This window comes from Heterodontus francisci, chromosome 29, assembly GCF_036365525.1.
Source record: "Heterodontus francisci isolate sHetFra1 chromosome 29, sHetFra1.hap1, whole genome shotgun sequence".
NCBI classification, from domain to species: Eukaryota; Metazoa; Chordata; class Chondrichthyes; order Heterodontiformes; family Heterodontidae; genus Heterodontus; species Heterodontus francisci.
In genome coordinates this window covers 19,185,455-19,204,736 of record NC_090399.1, presented here as the reverse complement: position 1 = coordinate 19,204,736, position 19,282 = coordinate 19,185,455, and the positions used below count along the sequence as shown (strand labels likewise).

The 19,282-nt window shown below is 44.1% G+C and overlaps 1 protein-coding gene across 10 annotated transcripts in view; it reads right to left on the bottom strand.

Moving 5' to 3' along the window:
• The window catches only part of LOC137346170 (protein PRRC2A-like), a 186,222-nt gene that overhangs the window by 40,903 nt on the left and 126,037 nt on the right, over nucleotides 1–19,282 (bottom strand). For 7 of the 10 annotated variants that reach the window (XM_068009536.1, XM_068009544.1, XM_068009538.1 and 4 more), the window contains 4 exons: nucleotides 14,497–14,733; nucleotides 11,504–11,737; nucleotides 6,420–6,506; nucleotides 1,171–1,272 (listed from right to left, as the gene is read on the bottom strand). In XM_068009536.1, the coding sequence (XP_067865637.1) occupies nucleotides 1,171–1,272; nucleotides 6,420–6,506; nucleotides 11,504–11,737; nucleotides 14,497–14,733 (660 nt within the window). The remainder of the gene's footprint in view (nucleotides 1–1,170; nucleotides 1,273–6,419; nucleotides 6,507–11,503; nucleotides 11,738–14,496; nucleotides 14,734–19,282) is intronic. The other 3 variants (XM_068009539.1, XM_068009542.1, XM_068009543.1) reach the window with 3 other exon arrangements.

Sequence of the window (19,282 nt, the reverse complement as noted above, 5' to 3'; positions counted from 1 at the left end):
ACCAGGCTGCCCCAAGCACAACCTTCCGCCACAGTAAAGGTAATGCCCATGGTACAGCCAAACAGAAAACAGCAATAGCTGCTGGGATACGTTACCTGAAGACCGGGTACAAGAACGCTCGCTCATACATACAGGGCTTGGTGCCCATCACTATTAGCTTCCAGAAAAACAAACAGATTCTGATAAAGATCTACACCTCCAAATGATAGACCCACCCACCAGTAAATGACATATATCCATTTTGGGATCAGGAAGATGGTGCTAATGCACTCCAAGTTTTATAGCAAATTGAGCTTTCTGCACTACGCCACTCGAACTCCGGAGCATTTGCTGTCCATTTAGCATGGACTCAAACCCAGCCTTGTCAACTGGACAGTAGGGATTAGTGACCATGCTCCCAGGAAGTCTCGCAGTGTCAAGGTGGCTCTAAAATACAATAAGTAGCAAAAGCTTAGAACCAATCCAACCATTCGTGTGTAGACCTGGAAAATGGATACTTGAGCCAGGTAGTTGCACAGCATTCCCGAGCACTTCTAATGATCAGATTCCATCAGAGAACTTGTCTTAAGGCTGGGATTCTTCCCACTCATCTTCAGGAAGTAGTTTACAATCCTAAAAGGAATGGTTCTATAGCTGCAGTAGCGGTGGGAAGCTTGCCAGTGATCTGCGCTGGCAAGCCATGTAGTTATAGTTGATTTAACTCGAGCACTCCCCTGCTGTGCACACTTGGTTTGGCTGGGGTGGGGGGGGGGGGGGGGGGGGGGAGGACGGGGCGGAGGGATCCATAAACCTGGACTCTGCAAACATGTTCTTTAAACGTCAGTAAGGAGGATGCGTCCTGAAGGGCAAGAGTGTGCAAACTCCATACTGGAAATACAGATTAAGCCCACAGTGGGGGTGTTCTTTATCCGCAAGTAGAATTGCGACTCAAACATGTTTCTGTACATGTTTAAGTGGTAACTGAGCAAACATTTCAAAGGTCCATTGTTGTTCTCTTGTGATTCCTCGAGATCACCATGTAAAAGGCACAAAAATAGACCAAAAATTGATAGAATTCTTTCAGGTATGTTTGAAATAGGCACTGATCTGAATCCCTCTTTAATTACTTGAGTGACTTATCCTAGTAGAACTGATCGCCCTTTCTTGTCAACAGTGAATGAGAAATCCTACCTTAAGAGTCAACTCATTGCTGGGGAGAGATACAGGAGCCATCTCACTGTCCTGTGGTGGGGTCTCAATGGTGGGGATTGGAAGTGGGGCAGCTAAAGGCACCTGGGAAGGACAACACAAGAAACATCAACGCCCCATTCCTGATAAAATAATGAGCTGACTGATATCCCATGCGGTCAAACAGCCTACCTACACTCATGATCTAGGCTGATAGATGAAGAATGGCCACTTGACTGATGTAGCACACGATGGATTTGCAGCCCAGCAGGAGTAAGCATCTTAAGCAGGGGAACAGATGCGGCAAAAAAAAAGGGAAAAATGACCAAAGAGCCATGCACGTAAAAGAGGAAAAAGGTCATCAGTGCAGATATGAATGTTATTGTTTCATCACTAGCCAACATGACTTGCGCAATTTTGTATAGTAGAATTCTGGGATACATTAAAACTGTCACTGAATTCTTTACCTGCCACTTCTCACTGAACAGCAATACATTTTTCAATAGTGACCTTTTAAACAGGGACAGAATCAGTGTTATTAGGCACGACAGACATCTGTGCAATAGTTGCTTGGCCCTGCGAAGCATGTCCCGATAAAACATTTTGCTACCGGTCGCATTTTAATTCAGCCAGTGGTACCCAAATGGGCCCAAAAGCCCGTTGCCTGGGCAAAGAGACCGGATCTAGCATTCCAAGTGTCGGAGCGGAGAATAAACACAGGCCAATATAAAGTGCATTTTACACTGTGCTTGGCAAGGTGCCTCAACAGCTTACTTTGGGGTTACTATCAGCTGTCGAAGACCCTTGGATTTGGGGACTGGCGACCCTGCCACCCACTAATGCCAATATAAAAGTAGCTTTATTGTTGATAAAAATACACTGGCCAGAATAGCCCATTGTGTCTGAGGTTGTCTTCACAATAGACTCCTGCCTGAGGGGGAGCGGGCTCGCAGTGTGCACATACAATGAGAGCTATTACTTGTAATTACTGCTAGCACTGCAGGTAACCAGGATTTCTGGAAGCCTGTCTGTCCAGACCCCTGCAGACCCAGTATTTACATCAGAAAGGGTTATACCCTGCAAGTGTTTAACCTGGCAGTAAATCTGCTAGTTTGACATCTTGGCATGCTTTGCTCAGTTAATGATGCCAGATCAATTTGCCGACAGCTGGAAAGCAGGATCTAAAAGGAGGAAGTTGCATAAAAGGGAAGTGGTAAAATCATGAGCAGATCAACCTGTTCGTCTGCAGAAGTTATAGCTATTTTACAATGGAGTTTATTTGATTTGGATTCCAGGAGATCAGCAGCTTCCCTTTAATTTATATTAAATCCATCCCGCTGTTACTGGCAGCTGAACTGTAAACTCTCTTTTGTGGGATAATTAATCTTATACCAGGAAAATTTAAGCCAGATTCAGCAGTGCAAACAGGGGAGTCAGTTTTTGCTGCCAGGCTCCCTGAATTTTAATTAAGTGTCCCCATCGTAAAAGTACATATTATTTATTGTTCACATTTCCTGAACTGAAAGTGTCTCAAAAAAGTGCAGCAATTTTGGTTCCAATCATTGCACAAATCTCCTTCTTGAACTCAACCTTCCCATCTCTTCCTTTGACGAGGTACTATGCAGCTTCATACCCCCCTCGGGCTTTCCTTCCTCCTGTACACAAGAACATATGAAACAGGAGCTGGAGTAGGCCATTTGTTCCATCGAGCCAGCTCTGCCATTCAACAAGATCATGGCTGATCTTCCTCCTCAACTTCAACTGCCCGTACTACCCCCATATCCAATTCCCTTAGTACCCAAAAATTTACTGACCTGTCTTGAACATACTCAACTCCCTGGGGTAGAGAATTCCAAAGATTCACAACCCTTTGAGTGAAGAAATTTTTCCTCATCTCAGTCCAAAATGGCTGACCCCTTATCCTGAGACTGTGACCCCATGTTCTAGATTCCTCAGACAGGGGAAACATTTTCAACATCCACCCTGTCAAGCCCCCTATGAATTTTATGTTTCAATTCTATCACCTCTTTGTTCTAAACTCCAGGGAATATAGGCCTAATTGACTCAATCTCTCCTCATCCCAGGAACCAGTCTTGTGAACCTTGTTGCACGCCCTCTAGGGCACATATGTTCTTCCTTAGGCAAGGGGACCAAAACTGCATACTGTACTCCAGATGTGGCTTCACCAATGCATTGTACAATTGTAGTAAGACTTCTTTACTCTAACCCCTTTGTAACAAAAGCTAACATACCATTTGCCTTCCTAATTGCTTGCTGTATCTGCATGTTTACATCCTGTGATTGATATACAAAGACAGCCAGGTACCTCTGAATATTAACATTTCCCAGTCCCTCTTCAAAAATATTCTGCTTTTTCATCCAAAGCAGATAACTTCACACTTCACCACATTGTATTCATCTGCTATGTAATCTGTAGGCTACCAAGACTAAAGTCTGGGAACACCAAAGTACCACTACTGCTTCTGCCACATTGTCACTTTTACTCTCTTCACCCACGTGGATGTTGGCTTTTCACCTGCACTCCTGCATTAGCACAATCACCTCCCCTACCCAAAAAGTGAAACCAAAAGTATACACGTTAAAGAGGACAGCTCCCCATGATGGTCCAGTTCGTAAAGGTAGCACATACGAGATAACCAGGAAGTTCCAAGGTTCTGGGCTAGCAATGGGTGCAGTGAAACAGTTACTGCAATTGACCCCAGTACCTCTGGGTTTGGGATGGGGGTGGGGTGGTGCAGAAATAAAAGCCAAGGCTCCTACTGCAAAGTGCTAATTTGTGGGTGCTGAGTCAAGATAGAATAGGGCTCTAAAGTCCATGAAAGAACATCCTATTCAGACCCAGTTTCTCAATTCAAAGAAGAACTGGATGAATATTTGGAAAAGTACTGGAATGCAATTGGTGGCTATGTCGCTGCAAAATGCAGCTTCATGAAAAAAAATATTTAAATTCTCAATGATTTTAAGCCAGTTACCTGGGCTCATTCCTCAAGAACTCCTGCTGCTAATTACAGGGTTTGATACTTCAGAATCATTTGCTCGTAAACCAATATTCTGTACATTGTTCCATAAAACATAAAAACAATTGAATTCCTACTCAAAACGTATTACGGTATGCTCACACACAGCACAAGGGAAAGATCTCATTTCTTGGGTGTAAACTAATATGCAAATTTGAAGTAAAGGGCAGTGGGCAATTACAACTTCTTTATTCTACTGAAGATTCAGACACAGTGGGCTGCCCTCCAATACCTCTACCAGATAGCTAATCCTCTTACCTGAGCCTCGACAGTAAATGCTGGAAGGTGACTTAGCAGCTGATCTTGAAAGTGCACATGTGGGAACAGTAGTCGTCAGGGGCACTGTAAAGTGACCAGCAGCAAACCCACCAAATCCTGGGGTGCAGAGGCTAACTGCAGCACCCTCCCTACTGTTACTTGGGTGCACTTGTACAATGAACACAAAGTTTTCCCTGGTGTTCTGGCCAATATTTATCCTTCAATCAACATAAATTATCTGGTCATCAGCACATTGCTGTTGTGGGAGTTTGTTCTGCCCAAAAGTATTTAAGTGGCTGCAAAGTGCTTTGAGACGTCCAGTAGTCATGCAAAGTGCTATTTTAATGCAAGTCTTTCTTATCTGAATGATGGACCTTAGAAGCACCCTAAATTGCTCTCAGAATTGTAAATGTAGGTGGCCATTCGGCCCATTGTGTCCGCACCGGCTCTCCGAAAGAGCAATTCACCCAGTTCCATTCCCCTGCCTTCTCCACGTAACCCTGCACATTCTTCCTGTTCAAACAACACTCTCACTCCCTTTTGAATGCTGCAATTGAACCTGCCTCGACCACATTCTCAAGCAGTGCATTCCAGACCTTAACCACTCGCTGGGCGAAAATCTTTTTCCTCATGCCAGTTTTGCTTCTCTTACCAAATACTTTAAATCTGTGCCCTCTTGTTTTCGATCTTTTCATGAGTTGGAACAGTTTCTCTCTACCTACTCTGTCCAGACCCCTCATGATTTGGAGTACCTCTATCAAATCACCTCTCAGCCTTCTCTTGTCCAAGGAAAACAATCCTAACTTCTCCAATCTATCTTGATAACTGAAGTTCTTCATCCCTGGAACCATTCTCGTGAATCTTTTCTGTACTCTCACCAATGCCCTCCTCAAGTGCGGCGCCCAGAACTGGACACAATACTCCAGCTGAGGCCGAACTAGTGTCTTATACAAGATCAGCATAACTTCCTTGGTCGTGTACTCTATGCCCCTATTAATAAAGCCCAGGATACTGTATGCTTTATTAACCACTCTCTCAACTTGTCCTGCCACCTTCACTGACTTATGCACATAAGGTCCCTCTGCTCCTGCACCCCCTTTAGAACTGTACTCTATTTTATATTGTCTCTCCATGTTCCTCCTAGCAAAATGAATCACTTCACATCTCTCTGCATTGAACTTCATCTTCCACCTCTCTGCCCATTCCATCAATTTGTCTACATCCTTTTGAAGTTCTACACTATCCTCCTCACAGTTCACAATGCTTCCAAGTTTTGAAATTGTGCCCTGTACACCAAGGTCTAGGTCATAAATATATATCAGGAAAAGCAAGAGCCCTAACGATTCCCGGGGAACTCTACTACAAACCTCTGTCCAGCCCAAAGAACATCCATTAACCACTGCTCTTTGCTTCTTGTCACGCAGCCAATTTCGCATCCATGTTGCTACTGTCCCTTCCATTCCATGAGCTAAAAGTTTGCGCACAAGTCTGTTGTGTGGCTCTGTATTAAACGCCTTTTGAAAGTCCACATACACTACAACAGCAGCATTGCCCTCATCAACCCTCCATTACCTCCTCAAAAAACTCCAGCAAGTTAAACATGATTTTCCCTCAAGAAATCCATGAGGCTTTCCTCAATTAATCCGCATTTGTCCATGTGACTATTAATTTTGTCCCAAATTATTTTTTCTGCAAGTTCTCCCACCGAAGTTAAGATGACTGGCCTGTGGTTGCTGAGCTTATCTTTATACCCTTTTTTTTTGAATAAGGGTGTAATGTTTGTAATTCTCTAGTCCTCAGGCAAATGATCCAGAGATGTGTGCGCACATGTGTGTATGTAGGAAGGTAGGTTCTTCAAGAAACAGCTGATGAAGTAGCAATGTTTTCTAAAGCACCGTATCAGCAAGGTATTACAAAAGGATGTGTAAATGAGGTTGCAGATCAGGCAGTACGTACATCATTGCTGGCAGCATTCTGCAGGGTGCTGGGCGGTGAACTTGTGGATCTGGGCAAGGTACTTACAGCCAAACTGAAGTCAGAATCCTGAAAAGGAAGAGGAGGATACAGAAGCAACAATGAGTTCTCTGCAGCTTACCGACACTCAAAAATGGCCCTTTTGGTATGGTAATTGTTAAAAAATAAGTACTGCCTTTCCTTTAAATCAGCTTAAAAAAATTTGCATTTTTTCCAAGCTTTTGAAAACAATTAAAACATTAGGGACCACCTGCTACTTCAACAGTGGTGGGAAGTTCTCTCTCAATATGGAGGGCCACTGCTCTTGAATTGGACACATTACTCCAATCTGCAGCCTCTGAACAATTGGATTGTAACCTTAAAGGCAGACACATCTGCCTGTTCCAGGACATCTAATGTCCATCATTATTTCCCTAGCATTGATTTATCAAATTTCTCCCCAAAGAGTGACAATTCCAACAACTTTGCTTGTGACTCCATGATGATTTGCCAGCAGCATTTTGTCCCCACTCACTATCAGCGTCATCCCTTACCTATCAAGTTGCTGTTTTATACATCACTCTCCTATACTGACTTAATTTTGCTTTTCAATAAAATGAATTGCATACCAGCTTCAGGAGTTTCCCACTCAGGGCCAGATGCAGAGGAAAGCTTCCTCTGAAGTGCATTATACAGCAGCTACTCTATGCCAGCAACGTGATGCATGGCCAATTAATATGTTTTTGATGCAATTGATTGATGGAAGAATGTAGGGAACAGATAAGGGAGCTAATCTTTGCTCTTTATATAGTGCCATGGGACCTTCAAGAAATAGCTGGTAATACAGCACTCAACTCAGTGGATGGTCGCCTCAAATTCTGAAGCACTTAAATCATGGTATTGGACGTCTCTGGCCCATAGACAACCATGGAAATGAGCCATAAAATAAAAGCAAAATACTGCGGATGCTGGAAATCTGAAATAAAAACAAGAAATGCTGGAACCACTCAGCAGGTCTGGCAGCATCTGTGGAAAGAGAAGCAGAGTTAGCGTTTCGGGTCAGTGACCCTTCTTCGGAACGGTTCCGAAGAAGGGTCACTGACCCGAAACGCTAACTCTGCTTGTCTTTCCACAGATGCTGCCAGACCTGCTGAGTGGTTCCAGCATTTCTTGTTTTTATTAATGGAAATGAGCCAAATTGATGCACAATACATGGCGAGACTAGCTCAAAAGAAGGGACAATATCTCAGTACGCATCTGCTACCTGACCTTTGATACAGCATCCTCATCTCTGGAGATCAGAAATTTATCTTTGCTTTCAGCAAGTTTATTAAATTCAGTCTAAACAAACCAAGGCGCATAGATGAATTTAAGATGCACGCAGCATTCGCAACAAGGTAGATGATTTAAAGGCACAAAAAGAGGCAATGGGTATGAACTAACTGCCATCACAGAAACCTGGCTACAGGGTGACCAAGACTGGGAACTGAATATTAAAGGATATTCAACAGTTAGCGTGGACGGGCAAAAAGGAAAAGGAGCTGGTGTTGCACTGAGAAGGAGGAATGGGATCAGTACATTAGTAAGGCAGGATCTCAGATCGGAAGAACAAAAATGTGGAATCTGTTTGGGTGGAATGAAGAAACAGCAAGGGGCAGAAAACATTGTTAGGAGTTGTTTATAAGTCACCAAACAGCAGTAGTAGTGTGGGGCATGGTATCAATTAGGAGATTAGAGAAGCATGCAGCATGGGTAATACAGTAATCATGGGTGACTTCAGTCTGCACAGATTAGGTAAACCTAATGAGAACTAATGCGGTGGAGGACAAGCTTCTGGGGATGGTGTTCGGGATATTTTTTCTAAAGCAGTATGTTGAGGAACCAACTAGCCTATTTTAGATCTAGCATTATGTAATGAGAAAGGGCTAATTAATAATGTTGTTGTAAAACAACCTTTATGGATGAGTGACCATAATATGATATAATTTTACATCAAGTTTGAAAGTGAGGTAGTTCAATCTGAAGCCAGGGTGTTAAATTTGAACAAAGGAAATTATGAAGGTATGAGGAGCAAATTGGCTGAGGTGGATTGGGAAAACACATTAAAAAAGGTATGACAGTACATAGGCAATGGATAGTCTTTAAAGAATTACAGTTTAGAGTAACTATACATTCCTTCAAGGCACAAAACCCAAAATGACATCAATCGTGGCTAACAAAGGAAGCTAAAGATTGTCTCAGATTAAAAGAAAAGGCCTATAAAGTTGCCAGAAACAGTAGTAAACCTGAGGATTGGGGGGGGGGGGGGGGGGGGGGATTTTACAATACAGCAGAGGACCACCAAGAAACTGATAAAGGGCGGCACAGTGGTTAGCACCGCAGCCTCACAGCTCCAGGGACCCAGGTTCAATTCTGGGTACTGCCTGTGCGGAGTTTGCAAGTTCTCCCTGTGACCGTGTGGGTTTTCGTGGGGTGCTCCGGTTTCCTCCCACTGCCAAAGACTTGCAGGTGATAGGTAAATTGGCCATTGTAAATTGCCCCTAGTGTAGGTAGGTGGTAAGGAATATGGGATTACTGTAGGGTTAGTATAAATGGGTGGTTGTTGCTCGGCACAGACTTGGTGGGCCGAAGGGCCTGTTTCAGTGCTGTATCTCTACATAAAAAAAAATAGAATATGAATGCAAAGTAGCAAAAAACATAAAAACAGACTATAAAAGCTCATATAGGTACATAAAAAGGAAACGTTTGGCTAAGACAAATGTGGGTCCATTACAGTCATAGAGTTAGGAGAATTTATAATGGGGAAGAGAAATGGCAGAGAAGCTAAATGATTACTTGGTCTGTCTTCGCTGAGGAAGATACAAGAAATCTCCCAGAATTAGAGATTCAAGGAACATGGGAGAATGAGGAATTGAAGGAAATTAGTATTAGCAAGAAGGCTGTATAGGAGAAATTAATGGGGCAGAAAGTTCAGAAGTCCCCAAGACCTAATATTCTACATCCCAGAGAGTGTTGAAAGAGGTAGCTATGGAGACAGTGGATGCATTGATTATCTTCCAAAATTCCATAGATTCTGGAACAGTTACTGCAGATTGGAAAGTAGCAAATGTCACCCCACTATTTAAGAAGTGGGGGTGGGGGGGGGGGGGCGGAAGAGAGAAAACAAGGAACTGCAGACCTCAGCCTTATATTAGTAGGGAAAATGCTAGAATCTATTCTCAAGGATGTGATAAATGGACATGGATAATAATGATCTGATTGGGCATAGTCAACATGGATTTATGAATGGGAAATCATGTTTGATGAACCTGCTGCAGTTTATGAGGATGTTACTAACAGAATTGATAAAGGGGAGTCTGTGGACATTGCATACTTGGATTTTCAGAAAGCTATTGATAAATTCCTCCACAGGTGGTTGGTTAGCAAAATTAAAGCACATGGATAGGAGGTAATGTACTGGCATGGATTAAGGATTGGTTAATGGGCAGAAAACAGAGAGCAGGAATGAACAGGTCATTCTCACATTGGCAGGCTGGGACTAGTGGGGTACCACAAGGATCAATCCTGGGCCCCAGCTGTTCACAATATATATCAATGATTTGGAAGTAGGGACCAAGTGTAATATTTCCAAGTTCGTGGATGACACATAACTAGGTGGGATGTATGTTGTGAGGAAGATGCAAAGCGGCTTCAAGGGGATCAGGAAAGACTTAGTGAGTGGGCAAGAACGTGGCAGATGGAATATAATGTAGAGAAATGTGAGGTTATCCACTTTGGCAGAAGGAACAGATGTGCAGAGTATTCCTTAAATGGCGAGAGATTAGAAAGTGTAGATGTCCAAAGGGACCCGAGTGCCCTTGTCAATAAGTCACTGAAAGCTAACACCCAGGTGCAGCAAGCAATCAGGAAGGCTAATGGTATGTTAGCCTTAATCACATGATGATTTGAGTATAGGAGTAGCAAAGTCTTGCTTGAATTGTATAGAAACTTGGTTGGACCGCACCTGGAGTACGGTGCGTAGTTTTGGTCCCCTTTCCTTAGGGAGGATATTATTGCCATAGAGGGAGTGCAATGAAGGTGCACCAGAGTTATTCCCGGGATAGCGGGACTGTCCTATGGAGATAGATTGGCGAAGCTGGGCCTGTATTCTCTAGAGTTCCAAAGAATGAGGGGCGATCTCATTGAAACCTACAAAATATTTAAAGGGATAGACAGGGTAGATGAAGGCAGGATGTTTCCCTAGTTGGGGAGTCTAGAACCAGGGGACACAATTTCAAAAGAAGGGGGAAGCCACTTAGGACCGAGTGTAGGAGAAATTTCTTTACTCAAAGGGTTGTGACTCTTCGGAATTCTCTACCCCAGAGGGCTGTGGAAGCTGAGTCACTGAGTATGCTCAAAGGACAGACTGACAAATTTCTAAATACCAATGACATAAAAGGGATATGGGGACAGTGTGGGAAGCCACTGAAGTGAATGATCAGCCATGATTGTATCAAATGGCAGAGCAGGCCCGATGGGCTGAATGGCCTACTCCTGCTCCTATGATCCCGATACAAATCAGCGATGATCTAACCTATCAGGCTCAAAGGGCTGAATCTACTCCTGTTTCTATGTCTGCATATTCCCCATTTCAAACCCGAGGATCCTACAAAACCATTTTCCTGTTCTTGCCTTGCCCTTCCTTAGCGATCTCCTCTGGTCATACATCGCTGAGCGTACCTCCTCTGCTGCTCTGACACTATTATTCATTTCCCATTCTCTTTACTAAACTATGAATGAGGATCTTCAGTTCCCATGCCACATCTCTATGGAAGCCTGTCCTAGATCTCACCAGAGTTTCAAAAGGCTTCTCAAAAATACTGTTCAATCTAGCTGATGCCCCCATCCCCAATAAATCTTTCACTCTTCCTCCTTTTCTCTTCTGCTTGGATTTGTTCTTTGCTTAATCCCTGAAGCACTCTGAGAGACACTTTCAAAGTGATCGTTGTTACGGTTGTTGTAAATGTAATACCTGCCAAAGACTAAGGTGAACTAGGATCCAAGGTCAACAAACTCAAAATTTTTCAATTTAAAATCAAGTCACTCACCTTTGCACTCACTCCAAACTGGATAGGCGGTACAGCAACTTCTGTCTCCAGTAGTAAGTCAGGGTCAGGTTTTGATTTTGGTCTGCTGCTTATAGAAAAGCCGACAGCCTTTGCAGCCACCTCGGGACACTCTTTCTGCTGTCCTTCTCTTGCCTTCTTATTTTTCAGTGAACGCTCATTTCCGATTGGTCCAGGTTTATGTTCTTTACTCAGCTCAGTGGCAGACTCCTGAAACTTGAGGAAATAAAGACTTTTAATGCAAAGTTTATGAAAAGACAAAGAATTAATCTGTCCTAGCACTGTCGCATCAGTTCGATTAGAACCAAAAATACTCAAAAATGTCATCTTGCTAAATAGTTGAATATTCCAGTTTTTAAGCAGAAAATGCTTCTAATCACCAGGAATAGACTAACAGTGAAAACAAATGATTAATTATGCTAGAGTTCAGCTCGCCAGTCTGCTCCACTGTAACGCTCTGCTCAGTCTGCAAGGGCAGCATGGAGGACTGCTACCCTCCCTGGGAAACGCACAGATGGCTTCTGCAACCAAGTTTGTACAGAATGCCAGTCTGGATTTCTACCAGTCGCCCTCCAAAGATTACTCCTTCAGAATCAAACCGATGTCAATCTGGAGCAGATTCTTCTGCACAATAGCAGCCTATAGTAAATATGCTTGTAACTGGCAAGCAAATAAAGAACTGCTTAGAAAATGCATACAAGACCCCTCAGATTGGCCATATGTTCTGTTCAATGTCACCAAGAGAGCGTCAAGGGGAAAAAGAGTTACCAATTTTTTTTCCTCACAGAGACATTGCAAGCAGCTTAAACACTTATAAAAAAGAAATGAGGAAATCCATAGAAAGTGCATTTAAAATTTTATATTTATACCTCAGATCCATCTCTCTTTCCATCAGGACTAAGATTTAGCCCAATGAGAAAATAGATTCCCTAATCCTAGAAGCTCAATAGCTGAACCACTGGACTCTACGACCCAACAGTATTTTGCTACTACACTGGTCACATGGTTATGCACCATGACAGTCAACTCTACTTCAGTTTTTGGCACATTGCCAACTCAGTCCATGATGCCAGAAGATGTTTGCAATATAAACTGCATCAATGCACATATGAACCTCATCAGCAGGGCTGAGTGTGGCAGCAAAGCATCACTACCACTAGCCACTACTTACTCAAGAAAAGCTGCATTTGAAATCTACTTGTTAGGTGTAGTTGGGAGAAACATGCTCAAGACCATCAGGCTATTTAAGAGTGGACTTCAGGTAATCACTCTGCTTGAAATAATTAAACTACATTTGTTATGGATATCAGAAACATAATTTCTACAACATGCTCCTTTAAGCTTGTTCCTGTGCACAGCCAAGAAAAATTAAGTTAAAAGGAGATGGGAGGGATTAAAGTTGAGTATGGGCAGTGCAACATTTACCTCTTTCATCACACCCCACAGGCAAACCACACATACACAATTCTTAAATATTTTTTAAAAAGCTGCTAATGGGGCATAACTGAAACTCTCAATGAAAACAGAATCAGTCAGGTGACTTTTGAAAGGGTCACAATCTACACAGTAAACCTGTGATTAAATAAAAATCACAATTACTCAGTTTATCCTTGGGTGCCAGATCCTCATTACAATTGCCATTACCCTTCACAATCCACTTCTCCCTCCACCCATGGAAAAAGAAACTCACCCCCCATGCTGCTCACCTGCACCATTTCTTCTTCAATGTCCATACATCTAGAATCCTTGCTCCAGCATCATAAAACCAGGTTTACCTTTATTAGTTGACATGTCATTTATCACTGAGCAAACGGAGTTCATGCTGATAGCTACACCAAGCTCACTTTAAGAAAGAACTTTCCTTTATAGATCACCATTAATGTAAAGAGATTCCCCAAGCTGCTTCATAGTGACATCATCCGAAGAAATGGACATCAAGCCAAATGATTAGTCATGGGAAATGGGAGGCTTGGGGGGGGGGAGGGGGGGGGGGGTAGGAAAGAGAGGAGGGAGCAACCAAAAACTTGGTCAAAGATGTGGATTTTAAGGAGAAGGCTGAGAGGGAGAGGAGGGGTTTAGGGAGAGAATCCCAGTGCATGGGCCCTAGGCAGCTGAAAGCATGGCGGGCAGTGCTGTAGTCGGAGATGGAGAAACACAATTGGTCAGAGTCAGAGAATGGCAAGCACTGGGGGGGGGGGGGGGGGGGGGGCGGGAAGAAACTACAATAGGGAGAGGAATGGCCATAAAGGGATTTAAAACGAGGACAAGAAATGGAGGACCAGCAACCCACTTCCACGACATGGATTTATTTATTTAGGAGGTGTGGTGACCAGAATATGGTTTGAAAGCTTTTGCATAACTTCTACAGATTAATAATCCACTGGTCTGACTATACATCCTTGCACTCCATTAGCTTTAATTGTTTTGCCACACTGTACATTAAAACCCAAGACATTAATAATCCTTCACACCCTATGGTTAGAGGTTTAACTTCCTACACTTTGAAGACTTTTTTTTTTAATATTGCCCTGCACCATACAAACCAGAAGGTCCCATGTTTGTAATCAGTTTGGGGTGGGGGCACAGGAATAAAATCAGCCAGAACTCTTGCTCCAAATTGCTCACCAGAGACCCCAATTAGCAAGTAAGAGAGCATGCTTCTGTGAATGCACCCACTTGTGTTCGTGTACACACACACACGCACGCTACGGGTAACAGCATCAGAACGGGTGCAATTCCCTCTACGAAGCACTAAGCCTGCTGAAGCTCGCTGTTTAGAGTCACACATGAAGAATGGCTACTGGGGATGGGGATTGGGTGGGGGCGGGGGAGGGAGCGGGTGGGTGGTGGTGAGGAAAGAAGAAAGGTCAGTTCCAAAAGTCACTGGTGACCAGTAAAATGTGCGCATTCAGGAGAGGTGCTGTGTAGCAGACAAGGTGGCTAATGAGGCTACGTCATGACAGTAAGTGCTATACCTTATTTTCTTTCAGTGCTCCTGTCCTAGCAGGTCTCTGTCTCTGCTCTTTGGGTTCTGGGAGCTGGTTTTCTGCCGATCGAATCTCGACCACTTTTGTGCCGATCCGGTTAATAAGCCCAACACGCTCCCCGGTGTCTGTTTTCAGGCTGCTGGCTGGAGAGCTACGCTGCGAGGAACTGGTTGATGAGACCTGACAGTCGCTGCTCAAATCCACCCCACTGTCAGTCTGGCTGGCCTTGAAACAAACGGCAGAGACATACACGCTGTAGTTTAATCAAGATGCATAAACTACACTGTCCTTTTAAGATATAAGGCATTACCTCATTACCTTTTCCTAAGCAACTATAAACCATGGCCAGTGCCTTCAATAGTTTCTCTCACTTAAAGCTAAGTAACCCTTCAAAGACTGCAATAGCATTTCTAGAAGCAAATCAAACTCGACTTGTGAGACTTCCTCCCCTCCTGAAATGAAGACTTCAGGTCATTGGGAGTATCATTTCATGGATGCCAGTTGCTCTCCAATAACTTGCTCAAGTGACCATTCTGTGTGTGTGAGCTTACACAGTGAGTGCCAGCAGGCCATTCAACCTTTACAGAAGGGGAGGGGAGGAAATGGGGAAACCTGTCTCCATGACATTTAAATACCAGGACTTTGCAGCATCGGTCACTGAATACCAACTAGAGGCAGGAACCCTGATCAATTTCCTCCCTCTGTAGCCAGAGGCTCCAAGACCAATGGAAGCACCTTTACACCATCATCTCAACCAACATTAGTTCAACACTAATACTAAATACAATACAAGCAAAAAATACTGTAAATTTGAAGTAACAGAAAAAGTGGAAATATTCAGCAGGTCTGGCAGCACCTAAGAGAGAAACAGAGTTAATGTTTCAGGTCAATGACCTTTCATCAGAACTAGGAAAAGTTACAGATGTAATAAGTTTTAAGCAAGTGAAGGTTGGGGAAAACAAAAAGGGAAGGTCCGATAGGGTGAAGAAATGAAACGACAAAATGGATGAAGGCCAAAGTGGTAATAGGCCAAGGGAAGAAACAAAAGATGTGTTTGAAGGAGGCGTGAATGGAAAAATCATGAACAGCTGCTGTCCACAAGCAAAGACAAAAGAAAAAGGAGAGCAAAGAGAAAAGGTAACATAATAGGGAGAGAGGATACAGTCTAAAATTGTTGAACTCAATGTTGATTCTGGAAGGTTGCAAATTGCCGAGTCAAAAGATAAGTTACCGTTCCTCAAATAAAAACAAAAGATGCTGGATATACTCAGCAGGTCTGGCAGCATCTGTGGTGAGAGAAGCAGAGTTAATGTTTCAGGTCAGTGACCTTTCATCAGAACGTTCCTCAAGCTTGGGTTGAGCTACATTGGAACACAGCAGGAGGCAGAGGTCAGAGTGGGTGCAAGGTGTAGAACTAAAATGACAGGCAACTGGAAGTTCAGGGTCACTCTTGTGGACTGTGCGGAGGTGTTCTGCAAAGCAGTCACCCAATCTGTGTTTGGTCTCCTCAATGTAGACCAGACTGCATTCTGAGCAGCAAATACAGTATACTAAACTGAAAGGAGTACATGTAAACTGCCGTTGCACCTGGAGTGTGTGTTTGGGGCCTTGGACGGTGAGGAGAGAGAGGAGGTAACAGGGCAGCAGTTGCATCAACTCCTGCACTTGCATGGAAAGGTGCTGTGGGAAGGTGAGGTGGTGTTGGGGATGACTGAAGAATGAACTAGGATCTCAAGGAGGGAACAGTCCCTTTAGAATGCTGAAAGGGGAGTAGAGGGGAAGATATGTTTGGTAGTGGAGGTGGCAGAAATGACAGGATATGGAGGCTGGTGGGTGGAAGGCAAGGACAAGTGGAACTCTATCATGATTCTGGGAGAGGGGATGGAAGGAGTGAAGTGGGGGGAAATGGGATGGCAGTCAGGGGCCCTGTCAAGCACGGTTGGGTGGGGTCAGAGGTTGGGAATCATCAATTGAGGCAAAAGGAAGGGATATCAGAAGCGCTAGTATAGAAGGTTGCATCATCAGAACAGCTGCAACATAGACAGAGAAACTGGGAGAACGGAAGAATGTCCTTACAGGAAGCAGGGTGTGTGAGGAAGTATGTTTGAGGTAGCTGTGAGTGTCAGTGGGCTTATAGTAAATACTTGTCGTTAGCCTATACCCAGAAACGGAAACAGAGAAAGTGGGGAAGGGAAAGCAAGAGTTAGATATAGACCTTGTGAAGCCAAGAGAAGGGTGGAAATTGGAAGCAAAGTTGATGAAATTTTCTAGTTCAGGCCAAGAGCAGGAAGCGGCATCGATAGAGTCAATGTACTGGAAAAAGTGGTGAAGGAGGGGCCTGACTAAAACTGGAACATGGATTGTTCCATATTTTCTACAAAAAGGCAGCCATAGCTAGGACCCATGCATTTATCCATGGCAACACCTTGTACTTGGAGGAACTGAGTGGAGTTAAAGAAGTTATTCAACATGAGAACAAGTTCAGCCAGGCAGAGGAGGGCGCTGGATGGAAACTGGTTGGGCCTCAGTTCAAGGAAGAAGCGGAGAGCCCTCAGACCATCCTGGTGGAGAACGGAGGTGTAAAGGGATTGGTTGTCCATGGTGAAAAGGAGATGGTTAGGGCAAGGAAACTGGAAACAGTTAGTGATGGAGGGCATCGGAGGAGTCACGGATGTAGGTGGAGAGGGAATGGATAAGGGGTGGGAAAAAACTGTCAATAGGAAGAAATCAATTCAGAAGAGCAGGAATAGGCTGAGCAGTCCTGTTTGTGGATCTTGGGAAGGAGGTAGAAGTGGGCTGTTTGGGGATGGGTGACTCTAAGGTTGGAGGCTGTGGAGGCAAGATCTCCAGAGGAGATGAGGTTAGCGACAGTCCTGGAGACGATGGCTTCATGTTGCTTGAAGGTGGGGTCATAGTCCAGGGGTCAAAAGGAAGCAGGGGGAGAGTTGGCGTTCAGCCTCTGCTAGAGGTCATTTTGCCAGACAACAGCACCAACCTTGTCAGCAGGTTTGATGACGCTTGGGTTGGATCTAAGAGACACTTGTGACCTGGTCCATTACTCAAACCACCCCCCTTCCCATGAGATCTTACCGTGAAAGCACAGCAGATGCCCTTTTACATCCTCCTTCCCACCTTCCAAGGCCCCAAACATCCTTTCCAAGTGAACCAGTGACTTATGTGCGCTTCTGAAAGCACACATAAGGTCTAGGCGGCTGAAGAAAGACGAAGCTTTGAAAGAATATCGGGATTGTAGGCGCAATCTGAAACGAGGAATTAAGAGGGCTAAAAGGGGTCATGAAATATCTTTAGCAAACAGGGTTAAGGAAAATCCCAAAGCCTTTTATTCATATATAAGGAGCAAGAGGGTAACTAGAGAAAGGATTGGCCCACTCAAGGACAAAGGAGCAAAGTTATGCGCGGAGTCAGAGAAAATGGGTGAGATTCTAAACGAGTACTTTGCATCGGTATTCACCGAGGAGAGGGACATGACGGATGTTGAGGTTAGGGACAGATGTTTGATTACTCTAGGTCAAGTTGGCATAAGGAGGGAGGAAGTGTTGGGTATTCTAAAAGGCATTAAGGTGGACAAGTCCCCAGGTCCGGATGGGATCTATCCCAGGTTACTGAGGGAAGCGAGAGAGGAAATAGCTGGGGCCTTAACAGATATCTTTGCAACATCCTTAAACACGGGTGAGGTCCCGGAGGACTGGAGAATTGCTAATGTTGTCCCCTTGCTTAAAAAGGGTAGCAGGGAAAATCCAGGTAATTATAGGCCGGTGAGCCTGACGTCAGTGGTAGGGAAGCTGCTGGAGAAGATACTGAGGGATAGGATCTATTCCCATCTGGAAGAAAATGGGCTTATCAGTGATAGGCAACATGGTTTTGTGCAGGGAAGGTCATGTCTTACCAACTTAATAGAATTCTTTGAGGAAGTGACAAAGTTGATTGATGAGGGAAGGGCTGTAGATGTCATATACATGGACTTCAGTAAGGCGTTTGATAAGGTTCCCCATGGTAGGCTGATGGAGAAAGTGAAAGTGAAGGCGCATGGGGTCCAAGGTGTACTAGCTAGATGGATAAAGAACTGGCTGGGCAACAGGAGACAGAGAGTAGCAGTGGAAGGGAGTTTCTCAAAATGGAGATGTGTGACCAGTGGTGTTCCACAGGGATCCGTGCTGGGATCACTGTTGTTTGTGATATACATAAATGATTTGGAGGAAAGTATAGGTGGTCTGATTAGCAAGTTTGCAGACGACACCAAGATTGGTGCAGTAGCAGATAGTGAAGGGGACTGTCAGAGAATACAGCAGAATATAGATAGACTGGAGAGTTGGGCAGAGAAATGGCAGATGGAGTTCAATCAGGGCAAATGCGAGGTGATGCATTTTGGCAGATCCAATTCAAGAGTGAACTATACAGTAAATGGAAAAGTCCTGGGGAAAATTGATGTACAGAGAGATTTGGGTGTTCAGGTCCATTGTTCCCTGAAGGTGGCAACGCAGGTCAATAGAGTGGTCAAGAAGGCATACGGCATGCTTTCCTTCATCGGACGGGGTATTGAGTACAAGAGTTGGCAGGTAATGTTACAGTTGTGTAGGACTTTGGTTCGGCCACATTTGGAATACTGCGTGCAGTTCTGGTCGCCACATTACCAAAAGGATGTGGATGCTTTGGAGAGGGTGCAGAGGAGGTTCACCAGGATGTTGCCTGGTACGGAGGGCGCTAGCTATGAAGAGAGGTTGAGTAGATTAGGATTATTTTCATTAGAAAGACG